This window comes from Parasteatoda tepidariorum, chromosome 6, assembly GCF_043381705.1.
Source record: "Parasteatoda tepidariorum isolate YZ-2023 chromosome 6, CAS_Ptep_4.0, whole genome shotgun sequence".
Classification (NCBI taxonomy): domain Eukaryota; kingdom Metazoa; phylum Arthropoda; class Arachnida; order Araneae; family Theridiidae; genus Parasteatoda; species Parasteatoda tepidariorum.
Window position 1 is genome coordinate 46903209 of NC_092209.1, and position 14657 is coordinate 46917865.

A 14657-nucleotide genomic window follows, 5' to 3' on the forward strand; every position below is an offset into this window, starting at 1 on the left:
AAGTCATTTTTTTCTTCCTTTAGTCTTCATTTTTAATAAACTGGAGCGCACCTGTCATTCTTAGGGTATTGTTTTTAAAATCTTGAATTTGTGTTTGAGATTGTAGCCCCATGCAATGAATGCATGAATAATTATAGTACATAGTAATCTTTTATTCTTGAGAGTTTGCTGTTTTAAAGATATCTGATGGCAAAGTAAAGGGCAAAATTAGGAAAATTCGCTAATGGCCTATGGCCACTTTCACAAAAGTTAAAAATTTTTATCGATTAAAAAAAAATTATATTAATGTTAAGCATTTTTTGTGAAGAATTTGTCAAAATATTGTAGACTTTAAAAGATTCATTTCTAAAATCAAAATAAAATGTAAGAAGCAAGCTTCGAATTTTCGTCCGAAAATCTCATGTTCAGACAGCCCCCAGATACCAAAGTGAAAAGTGTGCATAAGTCAAATCAAAAATTGTGCTTTTTATCCATGAAAACCTTCGCAATTTTCGAACTTTTCATTCTCGACTGACTCGTGTATAGTTTTATTCGATTCAGTGTAAAAAAAAATTAAAAAAAAAAAGCACGCAGGAAACAATATCTCACTTGTTTAGATCGCAATACGTCAAGTACTAATTTGTATTTTTTGTACACAATTCCCTTATAACATCTAAACTATTCGTGCGATTGTCGCGTGGTTGGTCTCATTCTATTCAGCATGAAAATGTATATCGGAACCAAAGTCTCGCCTGCCTGTCCGAAAGAAATTAAATTCTCCCCCTCAAATCACCCCTACTTTCTTAAAAAAAAGGGGGGGGGGAGGGAATATTCAAATTGTATTTCTGAGGACAAAGCAAAGCTTTATATATATATAAAAAAATCTTAGGTAATAACTTTTCTGAAGAAAAAGTCTTAATTTTTCAGGACATGATAGTCTTGCACGTGACGATGAAATTGCCATTTAATGTTATATTTAAAAAATAAAATAAAATAATAATTCTTTTTAGCTTTTAAGTTTTGAATTTGAATATCAAAAACATTACTTGTAGAAAAATAACATAAATTGAGAGTTTAAGCGACGGGAATGAAGCGCACAAATTACTATGATTTTTTCTTTTTTTTTACAAACGTGAAAAATGACAGAAAATTTCTTTTTTTTTTAACTTTTTATTTAGTGGAAAAAAAAGCGTTTTGAAGAAATAAAAATGTTAATTAACAGAAACATTAAGTAAACTATTCCCTGTAGAAGAATAAATTTTGATGGATTAATGTGGAATAGAGAAATCGTTTGGTTTTTTTAGTTGACCAGCAACTTTTAACGAATTCTTTAATAAAAAATATTTATTTAACGCATATATCAGAATTAAGTGCTGATAGATAATTGATTTTTGTAAATGATCTAAATAAATATCATTTATGAAGCATGCTTTAATTCAGATTGTTAGAAAGGCTTATCTTCATAAAAAAAATTTCGATTTTTCCGAAGTAGGGTGTTACTGTAACACTTTTAACATCTCCAAAGAGTGCGGATTGAAATATTTCGAACTCTCGTACGCTCATATACTCACGATCTGTGAGTTTCCACAAGACACCTCCGATTCTTTGCAGAGGTTGTGCAGAACTATAGGCTCTATATATAAAAATAATCCAACAATAATAAAAGTTTTTCTGACAAACATTTATTTTTTTCTTTTAATTTTAATGAAACCATTTTTCAGCTCATTCATTTTTAGTTTATGGATGTACTAAAATCAAATAAAGATTGGATACTGCCTCAGACCTGAGAACTCTCCGACATAAAAACTAATTTCAAGACGATATGATGAAAAAAATTCATTCTTTATTCATTCACTGAATATTTTCAAAATAATTAATAAAATTTAGATCATTACATATGTTCAAAATAATTGTCTTTCGTTAACTAACGTCTTCACAATTGCTAAAGAAATTTATTAAGTTTTGGGGTTCCACCGAAAGAAAAATCGATCATTTAGGGTTAAGAGGAGCTGATACACTATCTTAAATCTATCTTAGATTAAGAAACTGGTTGTGTGGTTTAAACCCAGACGATAAATCAAAAGTTATTTAAATTATAATTTTGCAGAGTAAGAACAGTTTTGCGTTCGGTTATTGTAAGGGTGGGTTCAAAATAAAATTACCACTAATTATCAAGAATCTTTATTTCCAAGCATTATTTATAACAGGCACTCACTATATATGTATTGCATTTTTTAGCATTAAACAGTCATCAAAGCATTAGTGCAAACATCGCTGCTTCACTCTTACATCTTAAATAATAAATGTGTGAATAGAAAACAACAAAATAATTTTTTTTCTTCATGATTTAGAAAACAATTTCAAAACAACAATCATATCTATTTACAATTGTATCAAAATCTACATTTTGTTGATGATACCAGCATCAATTCCAAGAGATATCAGTATTCAGCTTTGATTACATTAGACTTCAAAACGAAGGCAATATTGACTGGCCGTCACGAGATAAACTCTCGCAGGAAAAGAGTAAAAACTGATTGCAAGACTATTTCTTTTTAAGCATGTTTTCAAAGGAGTAAAATATCCCAGACTACCTTGACTTACTACAGTTATAACACACATCCAGTAAGTCACGGTAGTAAATGATTTTTTTCTTACTACTATGCTTCAAATGGATTGATCTTACCACCAGTTTTATTCTGATTTTTATATAGCGCTTTCTGCGGTAGTTTTTCTCGTGACTGTAAGTCAATAAATTTTTTTCCCCCACCTGTTATAACATTTTTCTTCCTCAAAAGCATTGTTATGGTGAATTTTGATAGTTTGAATTAATATTTAATCGTTTTCTCTATTGTTTATATTTTTGAAAGGCTTTTTTTAAAAAAAAAATATTAGTAAGATAGTTCTATATCGACTGCTGCTTATTTGGACACGTGCTCTACACTAAAAGACTTCGACTGTATTTTTAAGAAGTACTGGAGAGCTAGAAGCCAAATGACCTAATAGTCAATGGCTGGCAATTGTTTAATAATATATCGAATCTATAAGAAAGTAATTTCATTTTTGATTTCTGACATCATATACGTATTTCGAGCCTTATAAGTATTCATAGCATTTCATATGTTTAGGGTTCCTGCGGTCTTTGAAAAGTTTTAGAAGTGAAAGTAAATTTAGGTTAATGCTAGAAGATATTTCTTATTTTATTAAATGGCTTTATCGTTAAGTGGTTTTAGAAGCTGGAATTTTCATGCATTTATGCTTTTATTGGAAAACAATCTGTAGTGGTGGTTACTAGAAATGAAAATATCAATATTTGTTTTATTTTCGTTACCGCTTTCTAAAATTTTAAGTGTCCGCGGGTATCTTATACGTAATAATACTAAGTGTTAAGAAATTTTAAAATATATTCATTTGTATGTCGTGAAACTCCGTTAAAATTATTTTCAATTATGAATATTTTTTGTTGGTTTTATATAACATACAAGATTTTTTAATCGAGCAGAAAATAACGCATACAAAATTTAAATACATGTTTTGGGGGCCAATCTTGCTACCACACAGTTACATAACAGTCAGGGCTGTCTTTGGATCATCTTCAGGGATGTTTCCCAGACCGTCGCCAATAGCCCATTGTGCAGCTCTAGTGCGACGTAAATAAAGTACCTACCTACCTCTATTATACAAAATATACACAAAAAAATATATTTATTTCAATGGTTTCAATTACTCTCTATAACTGAGTTTTTTTTACAGTGGAACCGAGTTCTTTCAATTCTTTTTTATTAGTAATATTTTTATGATTAATAGAGATAATCGGACCCCTACTGTGCAAAAATCATTTGAATAAATATTCATTATTGTGCATTTTCAAATGTTTTCTAGAGCAATATTCTCGTAGTGTCTTACATTTTTTGGACGTGTTTCAAGATGTTCTTTATCACCAATCTTGCTCGCCAATCGAGTTTTTCGAACCAAAAGATTTTAGTCTCATCAGATCCGTGAATTAACAATTTAGAAGGCATATAATACCAAGCATATAATTTAACATACAGTTTGGCAACAATGTTACATTACGTCTCAAACTTGTCCACAACTTTCTTTTTGAAAATTAGTCAAATATTGACTAAACATATTTTACTCATTATTGCACATATTACACTTGCAATTGGTTATTTGATCTGATCGCTAATCAATAGAGCTCTCTAATTCAAACAAATATTATTTTGGTAATGTTGTTTTGAAAGTGTTATTTTCCGAGTTTCAAAACACGGAAATTTTAAGAAAAAATAGAAATTGGTAACATTTACTTCAGCTTTATTCGGTATTTAATTAATAAAAAATCGAAGAATCACTAATTGAAAAAAAAAGAAGGTATTTTTGTTAATACTGTGTCCATAAAAGAATGTTGGAAACATTAATCGTATCGACTGTTATCGTTGTAGAGTGTTGGTTCAACCTTACAATTAAACATTAACTGAAACAGATTTAGATTACCAGTATGTACGAGTACAATTGTGATGTTTGTTTTTGCTTGCAGCGCCACGTATTCAAAATGGCGACTCCTGATCGTAGTCTTCTGCAATTCTCTGAATGAATCTGCATCTGTTATAAAGTGTATTTTCAATTCAACGTGCATATCATTTAAGGTTTAATTGTGATCCCTAAATTAGTAAAAACACCCTCTGAGGATTTATGAAATATCGTGATTATGTGCCGCTGCTTCCGAAGTATTTGCCAGAGTTGAGACTCTGGATTGAAGAGGCCTTATTGCGTCCATTATTGCCAGATTTGTATCTTGCGTTGCTGTAAGTGTGCCGTATAACCAATGGGACACATGTTCATTATTTCTAAAAAAAAACTAGGTTAGTTTACTTTTAATATGATGTGGTTAACTATTATAATATTCAGATTGTTGATTATATTCCGATTTTTTGTAATACAATTAGAAATGGGACAATCTTTAATGCCACCCTATGTGATAAAATAGGCTTTTGATGTTTATTAAAAGAAGAGTGTGTCCATCATTCCATATGAAATAAATAATCTTTCGAAATCTTCTAGAGGTTTTTATAAACACCGTGTAAAATCTGTTGAATACAGTACAAAAAGAACTTTCTAATGAAAGAAGAATCTTCACCTGAAAGCAATAATTGTCTTCATTATTGATTTCTCTAATCAACATAGGTTCGAATAATTTATTTCCACTTGCTCTGATGCTTCTCACTGCGTAATTGAGATCTGTTAACGGAACGAAATTAACTTTCCTGTTTTCCGTTTTTTTTTTACATCCTGCCTTTTCGTCTTCTTGTTCGTGGAATATCAGGAGTCAGGTCGTAGCAGATGCACACGCAACAAGATGGAAACCGAAACCAGTCGGAGAAAATTCCACGGCACTCATTCTTGGGATCAAATGCCAAAAGTCTGTGCAATCTGTATTGCTGCTCACACCGACACCCGTCTCTGCATAACATTTGATGATTTTCGAATCTATATAAATGAAGAATAAATATTAGTCCATAGAAACATTTGCATCAAAATGACATGCTTTGAATGATAAGTTAACGACAAATTCGAAACTTCGTTAATTATACTATTTCGAACGTTAACGAAACACATTTATCCATCATTTTAATTTCAATTGAACACCATAAGTGTAAAGCTTTCTCTTTATGATTAAATCCAGTGTAAAAATCCCTTTTTATTTCTCTCAAAATTTTATTTTAAATCCAAATTTTGGACAGGACTTTTGATTTCACCGATTTTGCGAGCACATATATCTCATATACTCGGTGGGTATTAGCGGAGTTGAGGATCGAATCCCGGCTCCTCCAGTCCGGAATGAATCCGATTATTTTATAGTATCAGACATCTGTGATGGATATTATGCAGAAGACTTATCACAAATCAATTAAAGTGAAGTAATTACTGACACTAGATCAATTTAATATCTTTTTTTATTGTGAATATTAACGTATTATGGTACACATTAATAAGTTTATTAAGTTAACAACATCTTGACTGATCGATTAAAATATATACTTACGCGCATTTTTCGAAATGAACATATTGTTCAAAGGGGTGGACGTTCAAAAGAGCCAATGTTTCGCCTCTGGTATTATTCGCCCAGTAAGGAGCTATTACTTCATTCTTCACTGGGCAAGCATTTCTAAAAATAAAAGATAAGTTGCATTATTTATTTTAATCTCATACACAATAAAATAATAAAAAAATATTAGAAATGTTACTTTTAAACGATACAGTTGAAGCATTCATGGAAACCACTTTTACATAAAAAAAAAAAAATTTCAAACATATTTAAACTATTTAACTTCTCTGTGGGTTCCGTCATTATGACGCAACTTATCACTGAAAGTTTTCGTCGCGTGGTTAGAGAAAGCCTCTAACATGTAGTTGGCATTACGCCAAAATTATGAAATTTTCCTGTTTCTCAACTAATGAATTCGCGCTAAAAACATTTATCCCCATGTACAAGCTGACCAGCGTCTGGGAAACATAAAGAAACTGATAGTTAAGTTTCTAATATGATGTTCGAAAACTTACTTCTTTGCTTTTTCAATTTAATAGTCAGAGAAAGAAAATCTTAGGCTATAACTAGAAAGGCAAAGTCTTGAGTTTCCAAATGTTCTTTTCGGAATTTTACTTCCTGTTTTTAGTTTTCACGGGACTCTGGTCAACTTACCTATACATCACAAAACTTTTATCGTCTCTTCAATTCTCATTGGAGGGAAAGAATCAAATGATATAATCATTAAAAAATGAAGAAGTGTCAGACATCTTTGGTTGTCATCAGCATTACTTTAATAAGTCATTACTTTTTTTAATTGTAAATTATTTATTCCCCCCCCCTCTTATTTATTGTTATTTATAACTAAAAATATTCTTTTATAATTTTCAATATTATTCTCTGTTACAACTACGTATAAAAGGAATGGATACTTTTTTATTTGTTCAAAATTGAATCGGAAATTAAATCTGTGAGACTAAAAATTTTGGTGAAACATTCTAGTATTGTTATGAAACCAAAATGATATCAAATCAATCGAGGGAGTTGGCACACAAAGCGAGCAGGGGGCAGTGTCACTTAGTATGACATAAATTAATTTTTTTAAAAATACTACTTTATTTTATACTTCATTCTAAAAAAGCGTGTTAAAGTTGTTTTGACGATAAAAGTTTTTGTTCTGTAATATCTGGTTAAAATTTTTACAAGAAATAAGGATTTGAAATTTAAAACGTTTCCTGGCAACATCGTACTTTAAGTACTCAGTTGGCTTTAAATCATCATATATTTTAAATATCATATATTTTTTTCCAACATCATTCTTTGATTTCGAAGGGAAATATCCCAATCATTTTTGCAAAGTTTACAAAATATAATACAAGTTCAGCTTTGTTCTAAATTTTCACAAAAGCATTTAAGCCTCGAGGGCCATTTGCACTTTAGAATTTTCAACTTTTCGACGTAACACCTCTAGCTAAAATTTTGCACACCTGGCGTTTCTTAGACTAAAAGGTAGATTCATTTTTTTTTAATTTGAAATATCAAAGAAAGCTTTCAAAATGAAGGTTACTTTCTTCTTCCTATAGGTAGAATATTAAGTAGTTGAAGTAAAAGTAAGTTTCTTTAAATAGAATACGAGTTAATACGGAACACTGCCACGAAGTGCATACTTTGCATATCGGTAAGCTTATTGGATATTTGGAGATTTTGAAAGTATAATAAATAAAAATGTAATTTAGGAAAGCTCAAAAATATTTCAGTAATTTAATTCAGTAGGAGAAATTTTATAATAAGGGTCCACACAGAAACTCACATTACAGCTTTTACACTCATACTTAGATTTTCGTCTTATATCGTTTGCATTGTAAACGTCGTAATTTCTATTAACGGCTTTTACCTTCCGATTTGTAAGCCGAAGGAAAAGGTCTTTTTGACTTACAAAACATTAACAAGCGTATTCAAAATATACTTTTGGTGGTTTAAATCCTCTATAGGTCAATGGAATATTAGCCATTGCAAGTTTGACGGAGATTGAACCGGTTGTCACGCCGTATCACGCTGACGACGGCTAAATACGGCGTTGGTATACGCTGGGAGTTGCTAGGATTAGGGCTAAATACGGCGCTCGTCATGAAAGAGTTAAGTTTTGGAACTCTACAAACATTGGTGCTTCAGCCGTGGTGGCTCAGAAGATAGAGTTCTCGCCTCTCAACGAGGTGACTCGGATTCGAATCCCAGCTAAAGCTGGTCGATACGAATTCTGCACCCAGCTCATACCAACCGCACTGCTGACATAAAATATCCTCAATGGTAAATGGATCATAGGTAAGGGCTCCCTTTCTGTCAGGCTGTCCGTGGGAGATTTCCGCTGTTTCTCCTCTATGTAACTCAAATGTGGTATAGTTCCATGAAAAAGTCTTCCACGATGGCAAACTTCTCTTGATCCAGATGTTCCTTTGTCTTCTGGATTGGGTTCAGAATTACAAGGCTGTGTAGTTGAACATTGGTAGTCGTAAGTTCAAAAATGGATCGGCTGTCGACGGTTATAAATTTGGGTACTTTATTTTCTATCACTTTATAATTTTTTTTTATCAAAAGCGGGTCAGTTCGCATGCCTGATTACAGTTATCAAATTTTAAGAATAAGACATTATTATAGTAAATCGTTTTGTTAGCAAATTTACAATTTCAAATTCTATCACAAATATCTAAAGCTTTCAAAATCTTTTTCACATTTTAAATACGAAAATCATAAATTCTTTTATGGAATATTTACACTCTTTATAGAATAAATGTTATTTTACTACTTCTCAACTTATATGTGAAGTTACAGAAATACGTATTTCATATCTGTTTCAAGGGATACGAATACAAAAATGTGTTTCTGATGCAACGTTACAAGGCATTTTAACATAAAATTGTTTGTGAGTACTGTTTATATGACGGATAGCTAGCTAGAAGCTTCTTAGAAAGGCTTATTATAATGGCTTACTTCGTGCAAATATCGCAAGGGAAGTGACAGCATATCAAACCGATTTCATATTCAGATGATGCATTAATATTCCATTGGTTTCTTCCAGAAATAAAAATAGTAAAAAAAAATACGATTCTACCTGGTCCATAAAAACATAAGCCTTGGAAAATATTCTAAGGCAGTCGTTTTCATTGCACTCAAAAATAAAATTAAATAAACGTGAAATGTTTAAATTTTTGAGTAAAAATGATAGAAAATACGATTAAATATTTATATTTTCCCAGAAAATGAATAACATAAATTTTCAGGTAAATAATTCCCTTATGAAAGTTTTAATGTCAAGATGCTCTACTTTAAAAACATCGGATTTATTATTCAATTTAATTCTAAATTTTATTGTCCTGGTTGTACTGCTTATAAACCAGTTACATCGACTTAAATTGGAGACAATCCACGTATAAACCTTGTTGAATATCTTAAAGACGTATATTTCCGAAACTTTTAAATAGACTTTTAATTCTGATCAAGTGTTGAGCCTGGTGTAGCCTTCTTTGGCTCTTGAGCAAAACATTTAAACTAATTTACTAACTAACCATTTTTTTTCCTGCTAGTAATCTAGATTTTAATTTAGATGATCAAAACCTAACCTAATTTTTAGCGTGATGCGGCCAAAACTAATCGTTTTCGAAATTATGTTTTTAGAATTGTTTTTGTTTTGTTGTATTCTGAGCAGCAATCCATTTTTAGTGCATCATTATTTCACAAAAAATTCCTATATTTTACCTTATTAGTGCTACAGATACTAGTAAAATTTTAATTTTTCATGTGTGACATTTTGCAATTTGTACAATCATGGAAACTGCTTTTCTTTCTAGTTATACCTAGGGATGTAACGAATAGTGATTTGGCTGAATAGCTGAATACCGAATAATCGGTCAAGAAAACCAGCCGAATGTCGAATATGGTGGGCAATTAGCAAAAATTATTTAAATTTTTTTTTACATAAATATTTTTTATTTATAAATAGTTTACTAGTAAAATTTTTATTTTTCACGTGCGACATTTTGCAATATTTATCCAACTGACTATCATGAAAATAGTTTTTCTTTCTAATAATACCTAGGGATGTAACGAATAATGATTTGACCGAATAGCTGAATACCGAATAATCGGTCAAGAAAATCAGCCGAATACCGAATATTAGGCAACCAAATAGCAAAAATTATAAATTTTTTTTTTTTACATAAATATTATTTATTTATAAATAGTTTAGTTATTATTGAAAAATAATCAAAACTTAGCTATATTATTGGTGTTTTGTAGAGGGAAAAAAGCTAGAAAGTTATTCATTAGAAATAATTAAGATAAATAAAAAAAACTGACAAACAGCTATAAAAAGAAACAAAAAAAAAACTAAAGTTGTAAAGTTAAAAATAAGAGAAATAGAAACAAAAATCTATGTAATTCTTAAAACAAAACTTTAATGTTGAAAATAATAATTTCCGAAAAAGGAAGTATCCGTAAAATGTTAAAGAAGATATAGTCTATCAGAAGCGTTTTCAAAATTGCTGTGCTATCATAAAAACGTCCATAAAAAGATTACATACAAAAATGAAACAAACAAAAAAAATTGATCTCAATATTTGAACGAAAACTGATATTGAAACGAAAAAGAAACAAAAACGATATCGCAAATTAACGGATCACTAGTGAAGAAGGTGGGATTGAAAAACCTCTCAACCCATGATTAATGGAGGAAACGAACGGAAGTTGAAAGGTGATTATTAGATATACTCTACTCTCTGATCTCTTAAGTCAGTTAAACTATTTTTCGTTTTTTAATCCACCTTCCTTACTAGTGATTCTAAAGATATTATTAGCGGTTTTATTTCTACCAAGCGAAATATAGATTCAGTGAACACAAAGCAAAAAATAACGTGCATACTTTTCTTTTAAAAATTCATTTTAAAATTGTTTATAAAGAGCTGTGATCATAAAACAACCTACATAATATTTCATAAAAATATTTGCAAGTATATGATACAATAATTTAAATTTTAAAATAAAGTACAAGAGTCTTCTCTAAACCTTGATTGAGTGCTTGCTCATAAATTTCGACGGAAATAAAGACTGGTTTAAACTATATTAGGAAATGGTAACCTTTGTATTGAAAACTTTTGTAGTTAAAAGTATGAGTGACAAAGATTCTGGATGAGAAGAAGCAAGTTTATAGACGCTCTTAACTAGTAGGAAACGCTTAACTGATCAGTCGAAAATTTATTAGAGGCAATTCAATAAAACTATCCAACTTCCGATAATAATAGAGATAGAAATATGAGGAACTGACTCTTGACATTTTAAGATCCAATAATTTTTCTCACAGAGAGCTATGAATAATTTCATATTTTTTGAATAAGGTTTTAACTGTTAAAACTGTTAACGCAATTCGATGCTATGAAATTTTTTTTGTGGTTTAATGGAATTACATAATTTAATTCTCCTATGTGTGCTTGTCCAGCAGTATTTTGTCTCCTATGTGTGTTTATTTTTACTAAACACATCCTTTTTGAAGGGTTTAGCTTTCTCAGATAAATGCAGGTCTCACTACCATGAGGTGTCTTTGAGCGTTTTTTTTGTTGTTGTTAGTCTTAGTTTATAGCACCATTAGGTCAGTAACAGCTTTAAGCTATTGACATTTATTTTAGATGAGTTTAAGACGCAATACAGCAAAAAGTATAACACTATTGTCCAAAAATATTAAACGCTACATATAACATGGAGGCGCGTAAAGTTGAGACAAACTTCTAGGGAAATTAGGGCATATCATCAGGATTTAAATTGCCCAGGAACCCATGCCCGGGAATGTCGTTGTAGACCGCTAGGGTCGCTTTCCTCTTATAAACTGTTTCTAAGCTTGTTTCTGAACAAGAAAGCTTACTTAGTGGCGTATGACATTTGTTTCTAGGCATGGATTCCTATGCGATTTTAATCCTGATGATGTGCCCTAACTCACTAGAAGTTTGACGCAACCTTTACGCTCCTCAATGCTATATATAAACTACATTTCGTCAAAAACTAGACTAAAAATGTAATTTAAAATAAAAACTGAAGCTTGTAGAAAAAAAATCGATCGTAGATTTTAAATCAGCGATACGGAATTATCTAAGATCTCTTAAGAAATCTCACGTGACATTTAAAAAAATTGTTCTCTTGTGTAATTTTCTAGCACTTTTAATATCGTAAGACCAAGTTAAAAAAATTCTTCTTATACTTACATTCCTCTTCTCGGCACCTCTTCTTTTTCTTCAGCTTCAGTTGTCGTGTTTTCTTCCTGCTTTTCTTCTTCAACTGATGCCTCAGCCAGAAGATCTTCATCGTACTTCTGTGCGCTATCAAAAGTATTCGCATTGGGCTTTTTCGTATCTATATCATCCTTGTATCTAGTTTTTTCTTCAACACTATTTTGCAAAACAGATTGATCCGTTCTTCTTTTTGGCTCAAATTCATATTCTTCTTCGAATTCAACATAACCGATTCGTTCCATGGCAGATGGCAACGGTTCTGCTTGAGCTTCCGTGGTGCTTGGTTCTGTGGCTGTCGTTGACGTTTCTGTGGTGATAGGCTCAGTCACTGTTTCAGATATAGGAAGAGTCTCTGTCGTAGTTTGAGTCCTGGTAACGGTTGTAGTTTCGTCTACTTTTTCCGTAGTCGTCGCAGCTACCCCTTCCTTGTTTTTAGTAGTAGTTTCGAATTCAGCAGCAGGTTCGTAGGATACTGTTGAACCTTGAGATGTCATCGATTGAGTCACGGCTTCTCCGACTTTAATCGATGTCTCGGTCACCACTCTAAAAATGGTTGCTGGCTCTGAGGGGTCTGGTCCATTCAATTCAATGATTTCTGGTTCATCTTCGAAAATCTGTGGTCTCGGCTGGCGTCGATTGGACTTTCCCGATCGTGGTCCGGACTTAACGGATCTGCCGTATACAGTTCTGCTGTGAAAGCCTTCGTAGGCATTTCGAAGCATTTCAAATCTGAGTCTGAAACCATCTATTTCATTTAACAATACAGAGCTGTGTTTTTCATCACCGTACATTCGTCGAACAAGACCTTGATTGTCATTAATATAACGTTTAACAGAGCTCCTACGGAGAAAAAAAATATGATAGAATTTTGAAAGAGAAATCATAAGCAATAAATAAATGTAAAAAATTACTTATCTTTTATAAAGGGTGTTTATAAAGTCCCGGACCCATTTTGATGTTTAATAACTCATAAAATAATAAAGATAGATTAAAATTAATAACATAAATGGTTAGATAGACTCAAAAAGTTTCATGACCCTTGTCAATGAACTTCCACGTGTGCCCCCCCCCCCTCTTCTTCGCACGGAGAATATCAAGTCGATAGTCAATTTCACGCCACGTAGCGTCAAGCATGTCGGCATCCACAGAGGCTATTGCGGTTGTAATTCTGGCTTTTAGGTCATCAATGTTCGACACGATCCTCCTGTAAACATTGTCCTTTATAAATCCCCAAAGAAAAAAGTCTACGGCGTTATATCAGGCGATCTGGGTGGCCAAGGAATTGGACCTCTTGACCTACAGAAAAGACGGTTTCATCAGTCGTATACTTAGACATGTTGGAAAACTTCGTATTTCCACAACTAAAAGAGCTTCAGTCACATGTCTTTTTGCAACAAGATGGTGCACCACCTCATTGGGGTATCATAGTTCGTAGTTCTTTGAATGACCATTTTCGAGGAAGATGGATTGGGCGAGGAGGTCCAATTCCTTGGCCACCCAGATCACCTGATACAATACCGCTGGACTTTTTTCTTTGGGGATTTATAAAGGACAATGTTTATAGGAGGATCGTGTCGAACATTGGTGACCTAAAAGCCAGAATTACAACCTCAATAGCCTCTGTGGATGCTTGCTTGCCGCTACCTGACGTGAAACGTGAAATTGACTATCGACTTGATGTTCTACGAAGGGGACACACGTGGAAGTTCATTGACATACCAATAATAAATACTGCGTTGTTTAGTTCCCTTTTGTATAACCACTTCAGAACTTCATATTCTCTCCTTTGAGACGTACCTCATCCTAATTTAATGCTCTGAAGACGTCTGATTTTATAACTCTATTTAGTTCTAGTTTCAATCTAGTTCTTGCAAAAATTTTTTTGATCTTAAATTATAAATTGTTTAAATTTTAATCTAGTTATTTTTATATTTGCCGAGATATTAAAAATTATTTTAATCTTAGGCATGATTTTTCAAAAATCATAGTCCTTGTACCAAAAATCAGTTCAAATGGAACCAATCAGTTACAATCAGCCAATAAGTTACAAATAAAGCCAATAGAAATATGTTTCTATTGGGATAGGAATGCGAATTGTCCAATAGGAATAAGGCAAATTGATTGAATAATAGTAGAACACTGATCTAGTTCAGCCTCTGACTTGGATATCTCTATACTACATTTAGTTGAACTCCATTATTATTTTTGCGTCAAGTCATATTGTAATTTTTTTACCCAATGGCAAAATGAGAGTTGTTTTGGATTTAATGGCGTTAGCATCTTATTTGGACAGCATCACACTTTTCAACTGTGTTCAAGAGTAATAGTAAACAGTGCGCACTCGTCGTCATTGCATGCGTTTCTATGGCGACCGCTGCTGT

At 32.0% G+C, this 14657-nt stretch overlaps 1 protein-coding gene across 1 annotated transcript in view; it reads right to left on the reverse strand.

The window, feature by feature from the left end:
• Positions 1–2144: 2144 nt before the first annotated feature.
• LOC107452519 (protein spaetzle 4) overlaps positions 2145–14657 on the reverse strand; it is a 37355-nt gene continuing 24842 nt past the window's right edge. Inside the window, exons 3-5 of the mRNA XM_016069008.3 lie at positions 12250–13116; positions 6023–6145; positions 2145–5466 (exon numbers count right to left, since the gene is read on the reverse strand). Of these exons, the coding sequence (XP_015924494.1) occupies positions 5262–5466; positions 6023–6145; positions 12250–13116 (1195 nt within the window). The 3' untranslated portion in view covers positions 2145–5261. The remainder of the gene's footprint in view (positions 5467–6022; positions 6146–12249; positions 13117–14657) is intronic.